This window comes from Amblyomma mixtum, chromosome 1 (genome assembly GCF_055824585.1).
Source record: "Amblyomma mixtum isolate Tamu chromosome 1, ASM5582458v1, whole genome shotgun sequence".
Lineage (NCBI taxonomy): Eukaryota > Metazoa > Arthropoda > Arachnida > Ixodida > Ixodidae > Amblyomma > Amblyomma mixtum.
The window spans coordinates 288635996-288656951 of NC_143012.1; the positions used below are offsets into that span (position 1 = coordinate 288635996).

The 20956-nt window shown below is 45.3% G+C and overlaps 1 protein-coding gene across 1 annotated transcript; it reads right to left on the reverse strand.

Annotated features, from left to right (window-relative positions):
• Positions 1-1070: 1070 nt before the first annotated feature.
• GatB (glutamyl-tRNA(Gln) amidotransferase subunit B, mitochondrial) lies at positions 1071-19224 on the reverse strand. Its single transcript, XM_089566330.1, has 12 exons — positions 18948-19224; positions 18703-18856; positions 18523-18636; positions 18018-18213; positions 17785-17907; positions 17445-17558; positions 16001-16085; positions 14426-14645; positions 7905-8038; positions 4022-4145; positions 2977-3066; positions 1071-1211 (listed from the first exon to the last, which is right to left on the reverse strand). The coding sequence occupies exons 1-12, from the start codon at positions 19034-19036 to the stop codon at positions 1077-1079; spliced, it is 1578 nt and encodes a 525-aa protein (XP_089422456.1). The 5' UTR covers positions 19037-19224; the 3' UTR covers positions 1071-1076.
• Between the last annotated feature and the right edge of the window lie 1732 nt (positions 19225-20956).

The following is a 20956-nucleotide window of genomic DNA, read 5'->3' on the forward strand; positions in this document are numbered from 1 at the left end:
AACAGGTAGCCGTTCAAGCACCGAAGCGTACATAAAAATTCCATCGAATTCCACGCGTTCTCGTCTGTTCCACGCGAATGGCGACGCTGCTTATGCATATCGTGTTCTAGGGCCCAGATGCTCAGTTGGGTGGTCGAAGGCCTGCATGAAATTTCTGCACGACTGCACAGACACGGGAAAACTGCAAGCGATTATTAAGCGACCGTCTCTTTTATCAAAGGTCACATATATTACGAACAATTACAAGCTACCTTTATAAGGAAAGATCTAGGCCTCTGCCATATTAAGACAATGAGCGATATTAATGATTTGGAAGTGCAACCACCGGTCTGCATGTGCAAAGCAAGGTTGTTGTTTATGAAGCAGGGCATAAACCGAAAGGGAGATATTTGCACCCTCCCACCACCACTTGGTCCAGATCAACTTGTGTCCAGCAGCAAATACGCATTTTTACAAGGGGTAGAACACATTTCGTCCCAATACCTTTTGTAGCTTCACAGGGGATCAAAGGACAATTGGAACTATTACACGGACAGCATTTTTCTTGAAGCAGGCAAACCCAACTGAACAGTGGTTAACAGCTGATTTTTGTAAGCACTGCCACATATCATAGAGTTCCGTACTACAATCATAGTATGACAGTATGGTGTATACAACTCTCGGGCCAAATACAGGTGGTTCAACTAGTAGCATAAGCAGGAGGCAGTCGTTCTTGATATCGAGCACAGCAGCGGAATATTTATGAGCCCAAATGCAAAAATGCCTGCTTACTGTGATTTTGATGCACTGTGAAGTAATTGAAATTAAACTGGAGCCCTCACTATACATTCAGCTATAGCCAAAAGTGCAGCTTTGGCATCTGAAAATCCGTGCATCATGCATTATAGTGTGCTATGTGCACACTATATGGGAGACCTATATATGGGAGACCTTCAATAGAAACCATACACATGAGACACCTTCACCAGACGGAGACTTTAACCCCTAAGGAAAAGGTTAGAAATTCAAACTTTGGACAATAGATCGTGTACATATTATTTGCAAACTTTTAATGCAGAAATTGATCAACATATAGTTTATTTCAATTTATTAATAAGCTCACACATAATAGTCTTGGCAAGTTTCATGTGGGCTCGACTGTTTGACAATGCGTTCACTTTTCCCAGCAGCGAGTTGAGGTATCGTTCTTTTCCATTGGCTGCTTTCTTCACCTGTTGCAATCAACAGTACAAAAAAAATGGGAGAAAAGAAGCCACACACAAAAAATAAATTAATCAGAACCAACAAATGAAGGGACAGGTTACTGGGGAAAGCACCAGAAAATTAAGAGCTTTAGTATAGCATTAGCTCAATAGCAGACCTAGGTTAGCGGGCCGAAAGCAACTTATTCCCCCCGAGTTTTAGTATAGCGTTACGAAAATGTTCAACGCAATTTACTTCACATGGAGGTGAAAGGTCCATTTCAAATAGTACCACTGTAGCTAATTTGCCAAAATATTGTATTTCAGACACTTTTACAGCCAATTAAAATTCTGTGAGATAAGAAACAAACACAGTGACCCATCTAGTCAAGACAATTCCAAGTACAAACCGCTCGGGCAAGAACACCTCTAATGGTCAAAAATCTTTTGTAAATTTAGTGTAAATTGCCATGTTAAGTTATTTAAATAGATAACACACTGTGACAATGCTCGAAACCTATTTCTGTTATGTTCCTGGCATTTGTGTTATGTTCCGAGTAGTTGCAGTGCAGTTCAAGGCACCATTAGGCCCAGGAGCATCAGAAACGAGAGAGTATATCAAACATTTGGCTGAATGACAGATAGCACTTTGTCTTCGAAGCAACGAGGGTCATAATGAAAGGAAAAAGTACCAGTAGTTACCAGTAGACAAGAAACACTATGACTGCTTGCTTGACCATGTTTCCATCCTAAGTGCGCAGCCGCAATGCTAACTTCTGCAAATTGCACGAGTACGCTAACGCTATTTTCCCATTACGGTTCTGCACACGTGCACTTGGGACCCATTATTTTGCAAAGCATGCAGTCACGCAAAGCCCGCAATACTAAAACTCTCTAATATTAATTAAAAAAAAAAGCAAAAGCAATTCCTAATTCTCAACCTAATGAGAAGGTTGTTGACATAGTTGTGAAAATGTACTCAGTTCATGCTTGTTTGTGTCATACTGTTGTTATATTATTTGGTGTCATTGTTTGTCTGGCGTAGGCGCTAAAGGTATTTGCTGTCGCCTGTGTCAGGGAGCCAAGGCCTAGTCAGGCCTACCGCCTTTTGCTTTGGCTTCCCCTTTCATTTTGAAAGAAAATAAACACCAAACCAAACCAAAAACTGATATCTGATATGCACTGGCATTGTCATTTATTTGCAATGCAATGCCCGCACCAATTAAAATTTAGGTAGCAATGCAGTAGCAATGCAGGATGCATGGCAGATGCAGTTCAATCGCTACATGCAGATATTGTGGGTTCGACCGCTAATGTTACGGTACATAGTTTTTTTCACGTTGCTTCAGCTTACCCATAATGTAAAAATTAACAATAATCAGTTGCTTTCCACTAAAATTAAAATAAAAAATTCTAAACTAAGCTGTGCTTTTCATGGCTCAGTGAATGTTGGCTTTTATTCTGCTTTTTTTCAAACTGAAATCTCTTAATTTTACATGCTGTTTAAGCATGATGACTTTACCGTGTTTTCTTAGGTTGCTATAACTGTTGGCAGGTCATGGATCTATGGGGGGTGCAGCCGCCCTTCTCAGGAGATAAATTTTTCGATGAGAAAAACATACAAAACCACATTTTTTTTTATGTAGAAAGTCTCAAGAGAGTCGCAGATACATCTGCCCCTGACTGTTGGTCACTTTACAGGGCACAAAAAGAGTTCCTTAATTTTTCAACTTTAAAGGTAATGCAGTAATATGGTTGAATGAATGAGTGAATGAATTAACAAGACAGAGCTCACATCTTTTGGGTTTTCGTTAATGACAGTCTGACATAACTGCTTGAGCTGGTCTGCGTCGGTGATTTGCCACCAGTTGTTCTCTTCAACAATCTGCAAAACAGAGCGCAAGTGCAACCGGGAAAAACTTGTTAATCCTGCACTAGTAGTGCCAACATCTGCTGAAGGAACAAGTACATATGCCCAGAAAGAGTAGTGCTCAGTATGCAAAGAAACTGACTCACAAGATACTAAACACTTATATAATATGCACACTTAGCAGAAAAATGCACAAGCTCTGCTACCACAAATTTAATAAAGCTACTGATAAACTACTACATATTTAGCAGCACAGGATGCACTTGCTAAAAACACAAGGGAACAGAGGTGGGTCAGGTCTTACTTCTTTTTATTTAACCAAGAGCCACAATCTCGAATGCCCATGATTGAGAAAACTGCCCTGAGAGTGCACCTACTGAAACACATGTGACAAGATAAATTTGTAGATAAGCAATATCCACTCAGTGTCAATTTGATGCCATGTGGGTGTCGAGTGCAAACTGCTCGAGGACTAGGACAGCCTAGTTTAGAAGCAACAAACAGCAATTTTTTTGTCTGCGAGCCATTAGCGCTTCTGTATTATTGCTGCCAATGAGAATGACGTATTGCAACCAATCTGACGCCCAAGTGTTACTTCCAAGATGGAATGTAAATTTTGTGAATTTTGTGCAGTCGAACAAGGTGAACACGTTGCACTTGCGAGAATGTGCTGGCAAAAATGCTGCAACATGTCTGAAGGCTTTTTCCTGCAGTGAGACACCACGCTTTATGTCATGCCATGTGAAGTTAAATGCACTTCTACATGTGAGATAGATACTGGAAACAGACAAGTTTTTCAGATAAAGCTGACCATGCACAGACGTCCCATACATTTTATATTTTGTTTGCATAAATATCAAGCTCTCATTTTATGGTAATAAAAAAAAGTGCAATTCAACAGTAAACAAAGGTTAATGAAACTACCACCAAGGACACTTCAGTGGTCTAACTTTTCTCTATCTTGTCTCACCTTTCTGGGAGTCCTTGAGTCACCATTCACCAACAGCTCCAAAATTTCCTGTGCGGTCAGGTGGCTAATATGTTGCTGCTGCACAAGAACTAGCAGCTCATGGAATCTCGTAGCATCTACAGAGCTGAGTAGAGAGCAGAGCAGATGTAGAAGAATCAGCATGTAACTTTGCAAACAGAAGAAACTGCTGGCCTCTGCCCTGTCTACACTGAAATCCTGTTGGTAATATTTCCAGACTAAAAATTTTCTCAGCTTACAAGTCTTGTCCAGGTCCCACACTGAGCACCTGTACTTGCCTTGGAAAAATATCTCAGTGCTGTACATTAAAAAACAGTGACCTTTTGCGAATGATGGCTGTTAGCCTCTTCGGTATGTCATGAACACCTTCATACTATGAATTCATATTCTGGAACTAAAACCTTCATAACTATTCTCAGTGAGTGAGATCGTGACCTAGCAAGAGAAGATGTCAAGTTAATGCCCTGAAGGCCTCGTGCAGAGATGAGGCAGAAAAAATGAGAAATGGTGCACAAAATGTTGCATGGCACTCGTGTCACTTTGGGGCCAAAAGTGAATTTTGCAAAGTTTATCAGAGCATGATATTCAAACCTTGAATATTGCTATTCCAAGTGCTATGAAATTGATAATAAAGATAAAATTGAAAAACAGCTTTGGTAACTGTACTCTTTGCTCATTATACTATATGTAGGCCCACACTAAAAATGATTTTTATTGAGTGATTATTTTTGCACCAAGGTAATAATCAATGACTAATTAAAACCCATTACTTTAATCATAAACTAATTTACAAAAATGCAAATGCAGATTTTAAATCAGCATTATAAACGGACCTGCGTTTGCGTTAGGATTGGACTAAAAATCAGGAAAATAGGTCTAAAACCAGTGTCCCCTCTAACAGAGTTGCTATGTGAAACATATCTGTGTAGTTAGTCTGAAATAAATTTAATCTGAAATAAATGAATTCACAAAAACGTCTGATGGGAAGTTAAGCTATTTCTTTTGTAAACAAATTTTAAATTTTTGGCTTATGCTACAACACTGCTTCTAAATAAGTAATTTTCTGCAGTTCCTTGAAATTAATTAGAACAAGATTAAACTGCATTCTATTTATTCTGCTTAACCCATCCACATGTACCACACTTACCACAAAGTGCTGACTGGCTAGATTCAGCTAGTACTGAATTAGTAAAGCACTCAAGTGACAATGAAGACCACATGATCATCAAAGTGATGGTATTGCTACCTCTACAAAGCACAGATTAAATAAAGCACTATTATGGAGTAAAATTATCTGCCACGTGCTGCAAACAAGTCACATTCGGGCTTCAACTGTTTCATTTTCATGGGCATGGTGCGCTTGTGCAGAAAGTTGACTGCCAGCGGGACTTTGGGAACATGTTTGGTTTGTACTGAATTTGAACAGCGTCATGCAAATAAATCTGCACCAGCTTTCCGATGGAGCACGAGATCTGATGTGCGAACCAGAGACACGATGCTGCTCAGTTTCAGAGTGACAGCTATATGATGGACTTTTGCGAGGGTAATTGGCATCAGTGTTGCTATTGTACCGCTAACAAAAAGTCCTCGGTTTTGCTGCTCCTTCGTTGAGAATGTTATCCACGTGGGCCCATGTCACAAGGGCAATAAAGGCCACTTAGGCCATGGTACAAATGCATGACAGAACATGTTATCAATCGCCATGTGATCAACATGGGGTTGAGAGAGGATGCTCTTGTGGGCGGTGAGGTAGAGCCATCTTTCTCACTTCTGCACCCAACAGAAGGCAGAAAGCCTGAGGATTACTTATGCACACCCTCTTTTAAATAGCAAAGTAATGACTCCTTTTTCATTACTGACACGTGCTAAGAAAAAAGTTACCACCAACAGCCACGGTGCCAATAACCAACCATGCATTATCGCTAGCAAGAACTTTTTCTGTTACAAAACTGCATTTGTATAATACAAGCAAGCAACGGCCCACATTTCTAGTTAGGCCACGATTATATGCTTCAGTCATATCAAGCATAATATTAGAGGGGCCTTGAGAGGTCTCTCTGAGCTGTTCTTTGTATTTTCAGCATGAAAACTCCGCACTGAAACACAGCACAGTGAACAAGGGCAGTCGAAGTACGCCAGATAGGCGCAAAGTTTTTCTGTGGAAATGCACATAGCTTGACAGGAATGGGTGGCAAAAAGAATTACTGGATGGGTGCTATGCTCCCAACACATGTTTTTCAGATTAATGAACACAAACGAAAAGAGAAGTGAAATTAATAATAATAACAATATATACTATATATATAAATTGAGTGAAATTTCAAAGAACAGTCAGTCAGAGATTGTAAAATGGTGGACTGTGCTTTCATCTGCAAGCTTGGAAACACTGAAATTGTTTTTCATGCTATAAATCACAGTTTATCGCCTGAAGTACAAAATTTATATTCTGCTGGCTGCCTGCCTTTGTTAGTCATACTTGTCAGGGAAAACTTTACTGCACAGTTCAAAGTCAGAGCGAGCACCAGAGCCGAAATCCAATCCATGCTAGCTAAAGGACCTCTGCATTCCTTTATGTACAATGGTGTTCCTCATGGCACTAATGATAGTGGAAATATGGTACATTGGTCATCTTTCCAGCACCATGCAAGGTATTTAGCTAGTGTGACCCGAGTTATGAGAAAAATACCACTGAAGAGAGTATGCGATAATCATTACTCTGCAAAAAAATCACATCACGTGAAGAAAGGCACCAGTGCTGTGGAATAAGAATGGCACAAGTAAGACAAAGAGGGTGGTTAAATAAATAAATAAATTGGCTTTGAGAAAAGTAAAGGGGCAGTAACTGTCTGACTTCTCGATGGACACCTCAACCACGCCGTGAGGGAAGAGATGAATGAGGGAGCGAAAGTAGGAAGAGAGAAAGAGGCACCACAGTGGCGGGCACCATATTAATTTTGACCACTTGTGGATCTTTAGCATGCACTGACATTGCACAGCACACAGGTGCCTGGCATTTCACCTAGATCGAAATCGGGCTGCTGCAGCTGGGATTGAAGCCACATCCTTGGGCTCAGCAGCTCAGCACCTAACCATTGAGGCACCATGGCAGCTTTAAAGATGGTGGGAAAAGTGTCATGTGGGATTTTCGGGTGGACAAGTAGGGGAACAGCGTAGCAATATAAAGTGCACCTCAGCTAGATATATGGAAGGGTTGAAAGGGAAGCTAAGATCTTGGAGCAGTCATTCTAGGTTACGGACTAGTGTGCTCATGACCAGGGATGGCACTGTGCCCAGGCACCCAAATGATCCTGTGGGCGACAACTCAAGCCAGAAGGCCTGCACGAGTGGTGCCGGTGCGTAAGCTCAACAATTACGAAATGTGCCGATAACACCAGATATCACAATGGCACTAATCTGTGGTTCACTGCATAAAATTATCATGTTGCTCAATGTTTCAAAAGATGCACATTCTGTTCAGACACAGAAATAGGGTGACATGTGGTCAAGGAGACATTTTTTATCCAGATAGCAGAAGGGGCAAGTATTAGTCAAGCATCTGTAGTTTTATACGGCACTGATATTTTTGCAGACAAAACTTGAAACTTGGCATTCAAGCAAAAGTTATGCACCTGTGCTATACCTCTGAATGTTCTTTGAGGTCATAGTTCTATCTCAGGTTTCCTGCTTTTTGTATTTGCATTCAGTTCTGTTTGTTTATCAATAAACGTCACCATGAGTGTAGCACCAATCCTGCGTTTCTTTCTTCGTTCCATGTCCATTATGCTATGTGCACTGCTACAGATCTGTACAAACTGGCCCACTTTTCACTTGGACCTGTGATCTGTCCTCGAGATTTATACTGCACCTTGATGGCAGAGTGATATCTGCCTTGTGTAGCAGTCCAAGGAGGTTTACGAGAAGCCAGTTCACAATGTGTTTGACTTCACAGTCCTTAAAGCTGGTCAATTTGTTGAAAAGGTCCAGGAAGCCATCTTCATTCTGGGAAGAAATAACAGCACTTGCCACACAGTAAAACTGGCATAACTTGTGAACTTTTTTTATTCTTTAAATTAAGGCTTCAAATAGGGGGGCATAAATTACATGAAGATTTTGAGAACACATTCTAAAAACTCTGCAAAGGTCGTAACGTGCAATACATACTACATATTGCCACCTATATGTCGGCCCCCCCCAACTCGCACCCCTCACTGGCCCTCCCAAAAAAGGTGACTTCAAATATAAGATGCACACCATCTCCCACCCTGCCCCACGTTGCCCCAACGAGTAACGATAAAATCGCGAAGCCACTAGTCAGAGGCAAATGGAGATAAAATGGCGTCCTCGAGTGCAGCTGACTAGTGGCAAACCGAACAGCAAATGGCTAAGTAGTTTCAGATTCCGGCACTTGCAGGAGGTTACCGGAAGTTTGCTCTTGCAATTGTTCACTTGGGAAAGTAACCACCAGCATGAGCGCGCCCGGTCAACGGTGTGCAATTCGTCCCCTCACCTTTCATGTCTATCGCATCAATATGCCAATATTTTTGTACTAGTCTTTGGCAGTAGATTGTCCCTTAATGATATTGAAGCGGGTAGACGACGACAACGACCAAGAGCGTGGGAAGAGTAGAAGACGACAACGAAGTTCGGACTGTGTTCTCGGTGCCGCTCGCAGCTGTTCTTGTCTATTTGTAAATATTTGTAAATATATTCTTTCCCGCAACATATTTGGTGGAGGTGCGGCTTTCCCCTACGTCTACCGACGACGGAGCTCCGCAGCGGCCGCCAGTTGCCTTCACTCATCATGACCCAAGACGCCTCCCAGCAAACCTCAGCCCCGGCCATGACATCACTCGTTCTTTCTCCCCCTCGTGACCCTGGGACATTTTCTGGTACCGACAACACTGACGTCGACGACTGGATCAACATGTACGAGCGAGTGAGTACCTACAACCGCTGGGATCCGACCCTTATGCTCGCAAATGTAATATTCTATCTAAAAGACACCGCCCGGGTCTGGTATGAGACCCACGAAGACCATCTAACCAGCTGGGACGTGTGCAAAGAGAAACTCCGCGAATTGTTTGGACGGCCGCTCGGCCGAACACTTGCCGCTAAGAAGGACCTCGCCTCCCGAGCTCAAATATCTATGGAGTCCTATGTGTCGTACATTCAAGATGTGCTGGCCCTCTGTCACAAAGTTGACGCCAACATGCCCAAGTCTGACAAAATCGGCCACGTGTTGAAGGGAATCGCCGACGATGCCTTCAACTTGCTCGTATACAAGAGCTGCACTACAGTCGACGGAATTATTAAGGAATGTCGACGCTTCGAGGAAGCCAAAAGCAGGCGTATTAGCCAGCCGTACACACGCCTCCCCAACACGGCTGCGACTTCTTCATGTGAAGACCTGCGACACCGGGAGACTCCAGCGCCCCCAGAAAATGTGACCCGCATCATCCGACGCGAGCTCGAAGCTATGTCCCCTGCCCCCCTGCACCTACATGATGGCGACAACCGCTTGCCTACCATCTCTCTGGTACAAGCTGTCGTCCGCCAAGAGCTTGCCAACCTTGGTTTCCAGCCCGTCAGCCCTGTACGGCCTTCACCACCACCCGAAATCACTGCAATTGCTCCTGGACGACCTTCGTACTTCACTCCACGTCGCCGAAACGCTAACGACTGGCGGACAACCGACGACAGGCCCATTTGTTTCCATTGCCACCGCATTGGCCACATCTCCCGCCACTGTCGAAATTATTGGTCCCGTCGCAGCACATACCGTCCTCTCAGCTCCCACTGCGACGACGAACAGCCCAGCCACTACACGCCCCCTCCAGCCCAGCACAGTGCTACAGTCGACGGCCAGATTCCCCGCTCCAGCCGCTCCCCGTCCCCCCTGCGTCGACAGTCTCGTTCGCCCCAACGCCGTCGCTCCTCTCCTGGCCCCTACGGACGCTCGCAAGCGGAAAACTAGACGCTGCAGTGTCTGGAGGTGATGCTGCAGTACAGCCCCAGTCCCAAAATCCTCGATTAGCCCTTCGCGCACACCATAATTTGCTCGCCATTCATGTCGATGGAGTGCCTGTGAGAGCCCTGATCGATACAGGCGCGCACGTATCCGTCATGAGTTCAGCCCTACGACGCCGCCTCCGAAAAGTACTGACCCCTGCACCCAAAGCCGTTCTCCGCGTTGCCGACGGCGGAATGCCTCATGTTGTTGGACTATGCACAGCCCGTGTGACCATATCCGGCCGCCATACATCCGTTCTGTTCTCTGTTCTGGACCAGTGCCCTCATGAAGTCATTCTTGGCTTCGACTTCCTGTCTGAGCATTCAGCCCTCATTGACTGCGCCGCTAATGTTGTTCAGCTTGACCTTCCTCTTTCTGCTGAGTCGCCGTCCCCAGTTATACACCGTCTTTGTGCTGTCGACTTTGTCCGTCTACCGCCTCAAGCCGCAACTTACATTTCTTTCTCACCTGTTTCCCCTGTACCTGATGGTCACTACGTAGTCACTCCGGAACTTGACGTCGCCCTGACGCGCAGCATTGCGCTTCCACACATTGTATTTACAATGTCGGCCAACCGAGCGTACCTTCCGGTCCTGAACTTTGGTTCATCCATCCAACCGCTCCCGCAAGGCATCTCACTCGCCACGCTGTGCCCTGCTGCCGAATGTGTGATATCAGTGGTGGACAGCTGCTTACCTTCCACTCAGCAATGTCGGTTGCCTGCGGCCCCATCAACAGCGAACCCAACGGACGACTACGCCGACATGATCGCTTCTGACCTACCGCCGATGCAAGCTCGCGATCTTAGGTGCCTCTTATCATCTTTCCGCGACATCTTCGACTTTGATAGCCGTGTTTTGGCTCGGACCTCTGTGGTGACGCATCACATAAACACCGGTGATTCCGCTCCTCTCCGCAGACGTCCGTACCGAGTGTCCAGCGCCGAACGCACCGTCATAAATCAAGAGGTGGATAAGATGCTCGCAAAAGACATCATCGAGCCCTCGTCAAGTCCTTGGGCTTCACCAGTCGTCCTGGTGAAAAAGAAGGACGGCAGCTGGTGCTTCTGCGTTGATTATCGGCACCTCAACCGCATCACAAAAAAAGACGTATATCCACTCCCAAGGATCGATGATGCCTTAGATTGCCTCCACGGGGCCAAATATTTCTCTTCAATTGATCTTCGATCGGGGTACTGGCAAATTGCCGTTGATGAAAAGGACCGCGAGAAGACCGCCTTCGTGACGCCTGATGGCTTATACCAGTTTAAAGTCATGCCGTTCGGCTTCTGTAACGCCCCGGCTACCTTCGAATGAATGATGGACTCCCTTCTTCATGGCTTTAAATGGTCCACCTGCCTCTGTTACCTAGACGATGTTGTGGTTTTCTCGCCTACTTTTGCCACGCACCTCGAGCGCCTCTCCAATATTCTGACAGTGTTTCGTAACGCCGGACTTCAGCTGAATTCATCGAAATGCAAGTTCGGTCGTCGTCAACTTACTATTCTCGGACACCTCGTTGACACTTCTGGTGTACGCCCAGATCCCATCAAAATTCAAGCTGTGAAGGACTTTCCTCTTCCAAGGTCGTCGAAAGATGTGCGCAGCTTTGTCGGCTTGTGCTCGTATTTTCGCCGTTTTATCAAAGATTTCGCCGGCATCGCTCGTCCCCTCACCGATCTTCTGAAGAATGACACCCCCTTTACCTGGGGCCCTGCTCAAGAGAACTCATTTTCATCCCTCGTCCATTTACTGACCACTCCGCCCATCTTAGCACATTTTGACCTGTCGTCTCCCACAGAGGTTCGCACCGACGCCTCCGGATATGGCATCGGCGCCGTCCTAGCCCAACGTCAACAGGGTCAAGATCGAGTCATCGCTTATGCCAGCCGCCTACTTTCAGCCGCAGAGCAAAATTACACCATTACTGAGCGCGAGTGTCTTGCCCTTGTCTGGGCAATAGCTAAATTCAGACCCTACCTGTTCGGCCGTTCATTCGCTGTTGTCACTGATCACCACGCTCTCTGTTGGCTGTCTTCACTAAAAGATCCCACCGGTCGCCTTGGTCGCTGGGCATTGCGCCTCCAAGAATACTCATACTCCGTCGTGTACAAGTCAGGGCGCCATCACCAGGACGCTGACTGTTTATCCCGATACCCTGTGGAACCACCTGACCTAGAAGACGCTGAGACCCTGCCCTGCCTCTTAGCTATCTCTGATCTTGCCGATATTGCCAACGAACAGCGCCACGACTCATCTTTACGACCTATCTTTGATGGCATCCGTTCTGCAAACCGATCTCCGTCTCTGAACCTTTATGTGCTCCAGAACGGCATTTTGTATCGCCGAAACCTACGCTCCGATGGCCCTCCGCTCCTGCTCGTGATACCTCAACGTCTACGCTCTTCTGTCCTTGAAGAACTGCACGATCTGCCGACAGCCGGTCACCTTGGCGTGTCCCGCACGTACGCTCAGGTGCGGCATCGCTTCTTTTGGCCTGGTCTCTATCGTTCCGTCAAGCGTTACGTGGCCGCTTGCGACCTGTGTCAACGTCGGAAAAGGCCCTCCACTTTGCCTGCCGGTCTTCTGCAACCCATCGACATACCTCCAGAACCTTTTCACCGTGTTGGCCTCGACCTTCTTGGCCCTTTTCCGACGTCCCTCTCCGGCAACAAGTGGATCGCTGTCGCAACTGATTAGTATACGACTCGGTACGCCATCACGTGTGCTTTGCCATCCAGCTGCGCTACCGATGTCGCCGATTTTCTTCTGCAAGACGTCATCCTTCACCACGGCGCCCCTCGTCAACTGCTCACCGACCGCGGTCGTTATTTTCTATCCAGAGTAGTTCACGACATTCTTCGTTCGTGTGACACGCAGCACCAGCTCGCGACAGCTTACCACCCACAAACCAATGGGCTTACGGAAAGGTTAAACCGCACGCTCACCGACATGTTAGCCATGTACGTATCGCCAGACCACCGAGATTGGGACGCAGCCTTGCTTTATGTGACATTTGCATATAACTCTTCCCTTCATGACAGAGCAGGCTATTCTCCTTTCTACCTTTTGTTTGGTAGGCATCCCACCTTGCCTTTGGACACACTCATGCCGCCTTCTTCAGCCCCCACCACTGCTTACGCTCGGGACGCCATCTCCCAGGCCACGCTGGCGCGCCAAATAGCACGTAGTAGGCTCCAAGCCTCTCAAGTTTCCCAAAAGTCAGCCTATGACCGCCGTCACCAGGCCGTCGAATTTACCCCAGGATCACTCGTCCTTCTCTGGACGCCCTCTCGCAGCGTCGGTCTCTCCGAGAAGCTCCTTTCGCACTACCGTGGCCCTTACCGTGTCGTGCGCCGTGTTACCGACGTGAACTATGAAATTGCTCCCCTTGAAACCTCGCCATCGTCCTCTGGCGCCACCACCGACATCGTCCACGTCTGTCGCCTTAAACCTTATCACGACGCTCATACGTCGCCGCCCTAACGCCGAGACGGCGTTTCAGCAGCCGGGGGTCCTGAAGCGGGTAGACGACGACGACGACCAAGAGCGTGGGAAGAGTAGAAGACGACAACGAAGTTCGGACTGTGTTCTCGGTGCCGCTCGCAGCTGTTCTTGTCTATTTGTAAATATTTGTAAATATATTCTTTCCCGCAACAATATTATGCAAGATTAGCAACCATTTTTAGCGGCCAAATGTGATGCAATCTGCTTCAAAAGAGGCATATCAGAAGTGGGTGGATTTATGGCTGACCGTTTATGGTGGATGAGGGGGAAGGGGGGGGGGGGGGTACAGTCCTATTTCTGCAAGACATTTCTAGGACTTCTTTCATAAAATAAAAATGGTGATTTCCATGGCTGTACCAGCAATTTCTCGCTCAGGGAGGCGGCTGCACCCCTCGCACCCCCATCTAAATCCACCTCTACGTAACAATGACAGCAGATTTTGTTCTGTGATTACATTCTTCCGATTGTGCCAAATGCATTAGAAACAAGGTGGTTTTGGCAACAGTATCAAAGACACATAGTTAAATGACAGTCTGGCTAAGAGATATGAAACTAAGTAAGCTTCAGTCAATGTACAACCCACACACTTTATTTCTTAGTGCACCACCACTAGAATGCTTTTTTGGAGAACTTGTGAGGACATTAAAATTTCCAGGGTTGAATACAGCCTGAGACAATGTGAAAGGCAGAAGAGGAAATTTGCAGATGTATGCTTCATATTTAAAAAGTTCCACCATAACAACAAAAACAGCCTGAAAGACGAAAGCACGAGGTGTCGCTGACATGCTTGTGACTTATTTGAGAATTTGAAAGCCTTGCTTTTTGCAACATTAAAGGCAGCAAGATACCCATTATGCAAACACAACTCACCAATATTGTCTGTGCTTGATGCGGTGTCAAGCCATAATTTTCCATGAGCTGTTGCTTGTGTTGCCATGGGAGTACTGGCATTTCCTTGCGTAACCTCTCAATGCTGACCAGGCTCTCGTCATCTGTCTCACATGAGGAAACCACCAAAGGGGGCAAGTTTGGTTCAGGCATGAACCTGTAATCTTGAACAACTTCTTTGTCTCGCATAGGAATTGTGCACCTGCAAGTGAGCAGAATGTGTAGCACATTATCTGAGCTGTTGCCACAAGTGCTGCATATATGCACTGTGATGCTGCACTTAATACAGCGGGTTGCATCAAGAGATGGGGGAGAAGGAAGAGGGGAGGAGTTTATGAGGAAGGAAATGCAAGCTGATTTGTTTCACTGTGTGGGCACCTGAACTTTGTTATGAGGAAAGAGATTAAAGGAGCAAAAAGAGCGGAGAGAGAAAGAGGTGCAGGTAAAACCATTGCAAAAAAAAATGTAGAAGAGAGAGTGGTCGATCATGAGCAAATAAGAGCAGCTAGAAATAGAAAAAAAATGCAAAATGACAGTTTTGGCACGTCACATTGAGATAACATTCCTATGTTTCATATTTCCAAGCTGTACCTCTAACCACTCAGCTTAGAAGAAAGCTTTGGCTAGCTCGCATTTTAAAGCATTCACATGTGTTTACATGGGTGCCATGTTTTTGTGATGAAGATACTGTTCCATTGTAATTACGATACAAACAAAGGCGACAACTGCAAGACAACAGTTCATACCATTTTCTAAACATGAAACACAACACATGGGATCAAGTTGCCGACAGACACCATGCATTTGTAGGCACAATGGAACCTATGGACTGGTGACAATGTTCAGTCTATGGTAATGGTGAACTGAAAGATGAATTTTGAGATGCTGTAATGAAACAGCAGCTGGATTCATTTACACATAGGCAAATTTACATCACAGGAGTGAAGTTCATTTACTTACCCATGAGTCAAACAACACAGCACATGTTTACAAATCATGTTGAACCCACTCTTGCCTATAAGCACATTTGCATGATAAAAGTGTGGCGAAGAAAAACATCTACGGAGAGCTCAGGATAGCCGCTGCATCAAAATACATTGAACAATGGCACATAGTGGCACTGAGATCAGGCTCTGGCTGTGCGTTATGTTTGTCATTTGTCACAGGCACTGTGGATCAGTTCACAGCTGTGTGATGCACACGGGCAGGGCACAGATGGCTCTAGAAACTCCATCAATGGCAGGAAACCACGACAAAGGAGGGAGGGACTCGTGCTGCCATGTCTTAAGCTAGAGGCAGCATGAAGACCTGGATGCAGCTATATGGTGCTGCCAACTGTAGCGCAGCTCACAATATAATGGTTAGCAGGTGACGCAAGAGTGCAAAAGTTTTTGAAACTTGGGCCAGATCCTATGGTGCTGTCTGATGAGCTATTTGTATGCTCGTGCCTGCAAAGTAAACACTCCTTTTCTTTCATGAGTTAGCCTAATTATATAACTTCTTGTAATGAATGCACAAGATACCATGAAAGGTATGCATATCAAACAAGAATATTACCTTTTCAGAGCATCAAAGGCCATGGTTGTGTTGACAACTTTGCCACCATGTGAAAGAACTTGAATTTGCCTTGAAATTTCAAAGTCTGTAAATAAAAGAACACTAATGATTATGCATTGATGGCAGCAAAAGTTTATAGTACACGAGTATGCACAAAAATAATGTTTCTGCTCAGACACAAGATCCAGTTGACTGAAATGTGTGAAGGCATGAGAGGATGTGCATGCTGTATCCCTTGATGACAGCACGAAGCAATTGGGTTTCAAGGCAGAGCTAAAGTAAATTTCTTTATTAGAACTCTCATCCTGTAAACTTTTCCTGCCGATAATACCTTGAACCTAAGCAAGGCACTGAAATGAGCCATGATGAGAACTGCATTCAGATTAGTTAGTACACAGACAGACATAATAGGAAGACAAACAATATGGACAGTATTCCTAACTGTTCGGTTTTGATTCCATAACTTAACATATCTTTTCTAAAGCATGTACAACAAAGAAAACGGAAAATCCAGTGAAAGGGCAGAGCCCTTCCCATTCCACATGTGGGTAGGCTATGAATCCGAAGAAAACCAAGCAGAGACAAAGAGTCAAGTAGGTACTCATTGAATCCTTTGCAGTCATAAAGTTTTACTTTTGAGTTACTGCCGTCAGGAACTGATCCACTAATTTCATGTCTATGTTATCATCATCATCATCATCAGCCTGACTATGCCCACTGCAGGGCAAAGGCCTCTCTCATATGTCTACTAAAGAATAAATATAACTGTGCCGCTCACTAAAAGTGCCTTCACAATATCTGGATTTGTGGTAATCGATTCCATAAAAAAACTGGAAGGGACAATTAAGCTCCGCCTTAAATGTATGACGCGATAGCATAATGGGTTAATTCCCATATATGCAGAAGGTCATTCTCTAATTTACATTTACAGACCCCTGGGAGTTCTCATAAGCTTCCTGGCGATGTGGTGCAGCGGTTAAGCGATGCGCCACTGCCATGGGATGGCAGGGGCTCCCAGCGATGGGTCTTGTGTGGGCCAGGTTGCCCTTCCCGAGCGACCAATCATTAATTTAACTCCACCTGCCACAGTGGGCAGGTTGTGATGATGCTGCAAGGTAACATGGCCTAGGTGGCCTACCTGCGTCCTAGGTTCCTCTCTGGGTACCACCCGCCAGAGTCACGCTTGTGATTTTTTGCTCACAACGTCGATGCTGACAACGCTGATGCCGGATTTTCTGTGTAGGGGTCCTTTAATGCTATTGCACTAAAATATGAGCAGTGAAAACACAAATGCTTATGCTGCAGGAGCACACAAGTGGTTGGAGCCACCGTTTAATCACCACAAAAGCTTAATCATGTGAAAATGGCTAGTGTAGTAAGCCTTTCTCAAATGATTCAGCTTATAGCTATTGAATGAAATGCATTTTTCTCATTACAAGCCTACCTATGGCATTAGCGACAGCACGCACACTGTTGAGATTCTTCACTTCCGTCCGCACTCCCCAAGGTTCTCCAGGACGATTCACGGACACATTTGCATCGACTCGAAGGGCACCCTCTGCAAATATAATGCAACAGAAGATATTGAACGCACTGCAAATACCTTATGTGTAGATGCTCATTCTGTTTACCCTCCGTGTGGAGCCAATGTACGAGTAGAAAAACACATTACTCTCTCAGCATATGCAAAAGCTGCACCCACATATGTTAGCATCAGCTAATAAAAGCAGGAAAAATAATACTGGCCTGCCCACAGCAAACCACAATAAGAGTGTAATGCTTACCTTCCATCTTGCAGCTGCACACACACAATGTGCGGAGAGTAACAAGGAGCTCTTTCACAAGACTGGCTGCCTCTTCACCGTCCCGCAGACAAGCGTCAAATACTAGTTCCATTAGGCCAACTCCTGTTGAGATGGCCAATACATAATTACAATAACTTTCACACTATATTGAAGGCCACAGCAATTCTTTGAAAATAGAAAGGTACATGGAAGCGGAATAACTCTGAACTGACCTGCGCGATTGAGATCAATAAGGCTTCTACCATGTATGACATCATGCAGGCTTTTCCCACTGTCCTGCTCAAGCTGGAGTTGTTTCAGTGTTGCACGCTTGGAGTAGGTTGTTTGCGAGCCAGGCGCAAAGACAACAAAGTCCAGGTAACCATCAGTTGCCAAAGGTGACCTCTGCTGGGTGATTTGGTAGCCACACTATTGGTGGAAATGTGATGTTATGCCTCTTCATATGAATGAATGACAAATTAAAAAGGGTGCATTAGAATATATATTTGTTCATAGAAGAATAAATACCACAAACGCAACATGCATAAACGAGTTGGTTCGGTTCGCCTGAGGTGGCATGAAGAGCATATTTGTTACTGCAATTATTTACTGTCACTAACAACACTCTACAAGTCGCAGCAAGCATTCTTCAAACATATCAGGGAGCCGGTTCTCGAGTTTGCAGCTTTTTAGAGCAAAATCATCTTTGAACTGTTTAGTAAGCAAAGGCATTCTTACTGGCATATCTGCATAGAAGTAATGCTTCCTGTCAAAGTGCGACACAGTGTTGATGTTGCAGTTCAGAGCAAGCGCAGTCAAAACCGCTGCTTCGACGCACCTCCTATTAAGGACCTGAAAACAGTACCAAAGCACATGATGTGAGGTTCGAGCTATCAAGGCATGAAGTGTACGCCTTACAGGTAATGTTCCGGGAATGGAAGCATCAAACGCTGAAACTTGGGAGTTTGGAGGCTGGGCGAACTCGTAGGGTGAGTTAGAAAACAATTTTGAACTTGACTGAATTTGAACATGGACTTCAATGCCAATAACAGCTTCCCATTCTCTCAGTTTTCTGAAGAAAAAAAAAATGATAAGCGCGGTTATTGCGCGGCTTTCATTCGAAGCCAGAAACAGACGACATATTACAAGAGAACCAAACGTACTTGTGTAGTTTATTGGCAGCTGTGGAACTCAAGCTGAAGCGCCGGTTGTGTTGCTCTAGGGCACGAAACGTTCGCAGCAACACCGACATGATAGACGCTGTGGTGCCGACGCTGTGATTTAGGTGCAGTGGTCACAACGCTAGAGAAAAGCCCCGTAATCAGACAAATGGTAACGTACTAGGGTCTAGGGCAGCACATAAGCACATTGCGAAACGAACAAGCGAGCAGCACGCGTCGAGAACTGGAACGCACCGCCAACTCTAGCTCAGTACAAGTAAACGCTACCACAACCAAAACAAGCCTGCTTAGCGACTTGGATTGGATCGCGTTGGACGGAGATGGCAATGCCTCTGAGAGTTCTTGCACCGCCTCTCAATCAGTGATGCCACGGCTGCTGATTTATCAGTAGATCTACTGATTTTTAAAATTTTCTGCTGATTCAGTGATAAAGCACTTGAATCTACTACCAGTGCAGCAGTTGAGCGGGCATTTTCTGCTGTAAACAACCTGAAGACAAAGCTGCGGAACAAGCTTAGCACGGAGACTATCTATGGCTTTCTGCACACGAAACGCCTGATGTCGTCTTCAGCATGTCACAGCTTCAACACTGACAGGCTACTGATAAGGAGAATGGACGACTGGCACAAGGATAAGCATGAGTGTATTTAATGCGGCTTTGCTGGCACAGCCACTTGTGGAATTTCACAGCATATCTAGTCTTATACATGGCCATTTTGAAGTTGCCTGTTCACGCGCAATAAAGTTTATTTGCGTAAGCTATAAGGGACTCATGTTTTCTTATTTCTGGATCGTCATCATCGTGATCAACCTATATTTATGTCCACTGCAGCACGGAGGCCTCTCCCAGCGATCACCCCTGTCTGGAAGATACTATAATCTAAAGATTTCAGGTACTAACTACCATCTGACGCCTTTGAATATGCCATCAGATGGCTTCACTGTTTTTCACTTCGTGCTTGACAATGGCTCTCTGGATCCACGGGTTTTTCAAAAGTATCGCCAAGAATCTCGCGGCCAATTTTTGTACTATTTCTTAGAAGCTACAATACAACAGCAGAGTACTAATATAAGCGCTGAATTCGTGGGCTCATAAACTGAGTACAAAAATTGAAATTAAAAATCTACTGATTTCTCGCGAAAAAATTTACTATTTTTTTATGTGTCGTGGCAACACTGCTCTCAATGGAGGAGGCGCCGTTGTTCTTGTATCTCGGAGCGTTCTCTCGGACAGACTTTTAAACATTGCTTTGCGCTAAGTACTGGCCTAATCGAGAGCAAACATCACTCACAAGGTAGCATATTATGGTCTACCTTTTTTGAGCTGCTTGCCTGCATTTTCTAGGATAAAAGCAAACTACTGTCGGCCGCGGGTACAGTTTTTACCATGGCAGAAGGAAGCTACATCGAGGCACCCTTACGTGATCTAAAGAAATCTGTACGGACGGGGCATGCGCGGTCTTTGGCTTGACGAAGCGGTTACAAATCACTTTCCGTCTCGATATCGCCATGAAATCTAGACTCCAGGTCGTACGGATATCTCGGTGTTATTGTTGTCGGCGGCGTTTACAACTATCAGACGATTTAAAACTCGAGAACTATGCGAAGTGCTTCGAAGAGCTTGCATACATCAACCGAAAGTGTCTCGTCATGCTATCGGCCGCATTTCATGCGTGCATTGAACAATGTGCTATATGTTGTTGGAGAACGGACGGTCAAAAACCCATTCTTCTAAGCTGGAGTCGTGCTATTCTACGCGATGCATTTGAGCGGGAAAATATTTCGGCGCAGTCACGTAAGGTCACGTAAGCTGATCGCTTGCAATTTACGAAGTGTGAGGACTTCCGTGCTCCACAAGGCGACTTCGGAAGGCATGCAGTGCTACAACGAATTTCTTTTTTTTAAACATGCACCTGTTATTTTTTGCTGCCGACTCTATCCACATCAAATGTGCTAAAAAATCACCGCGCATGGAGGTAACTTTCACACAG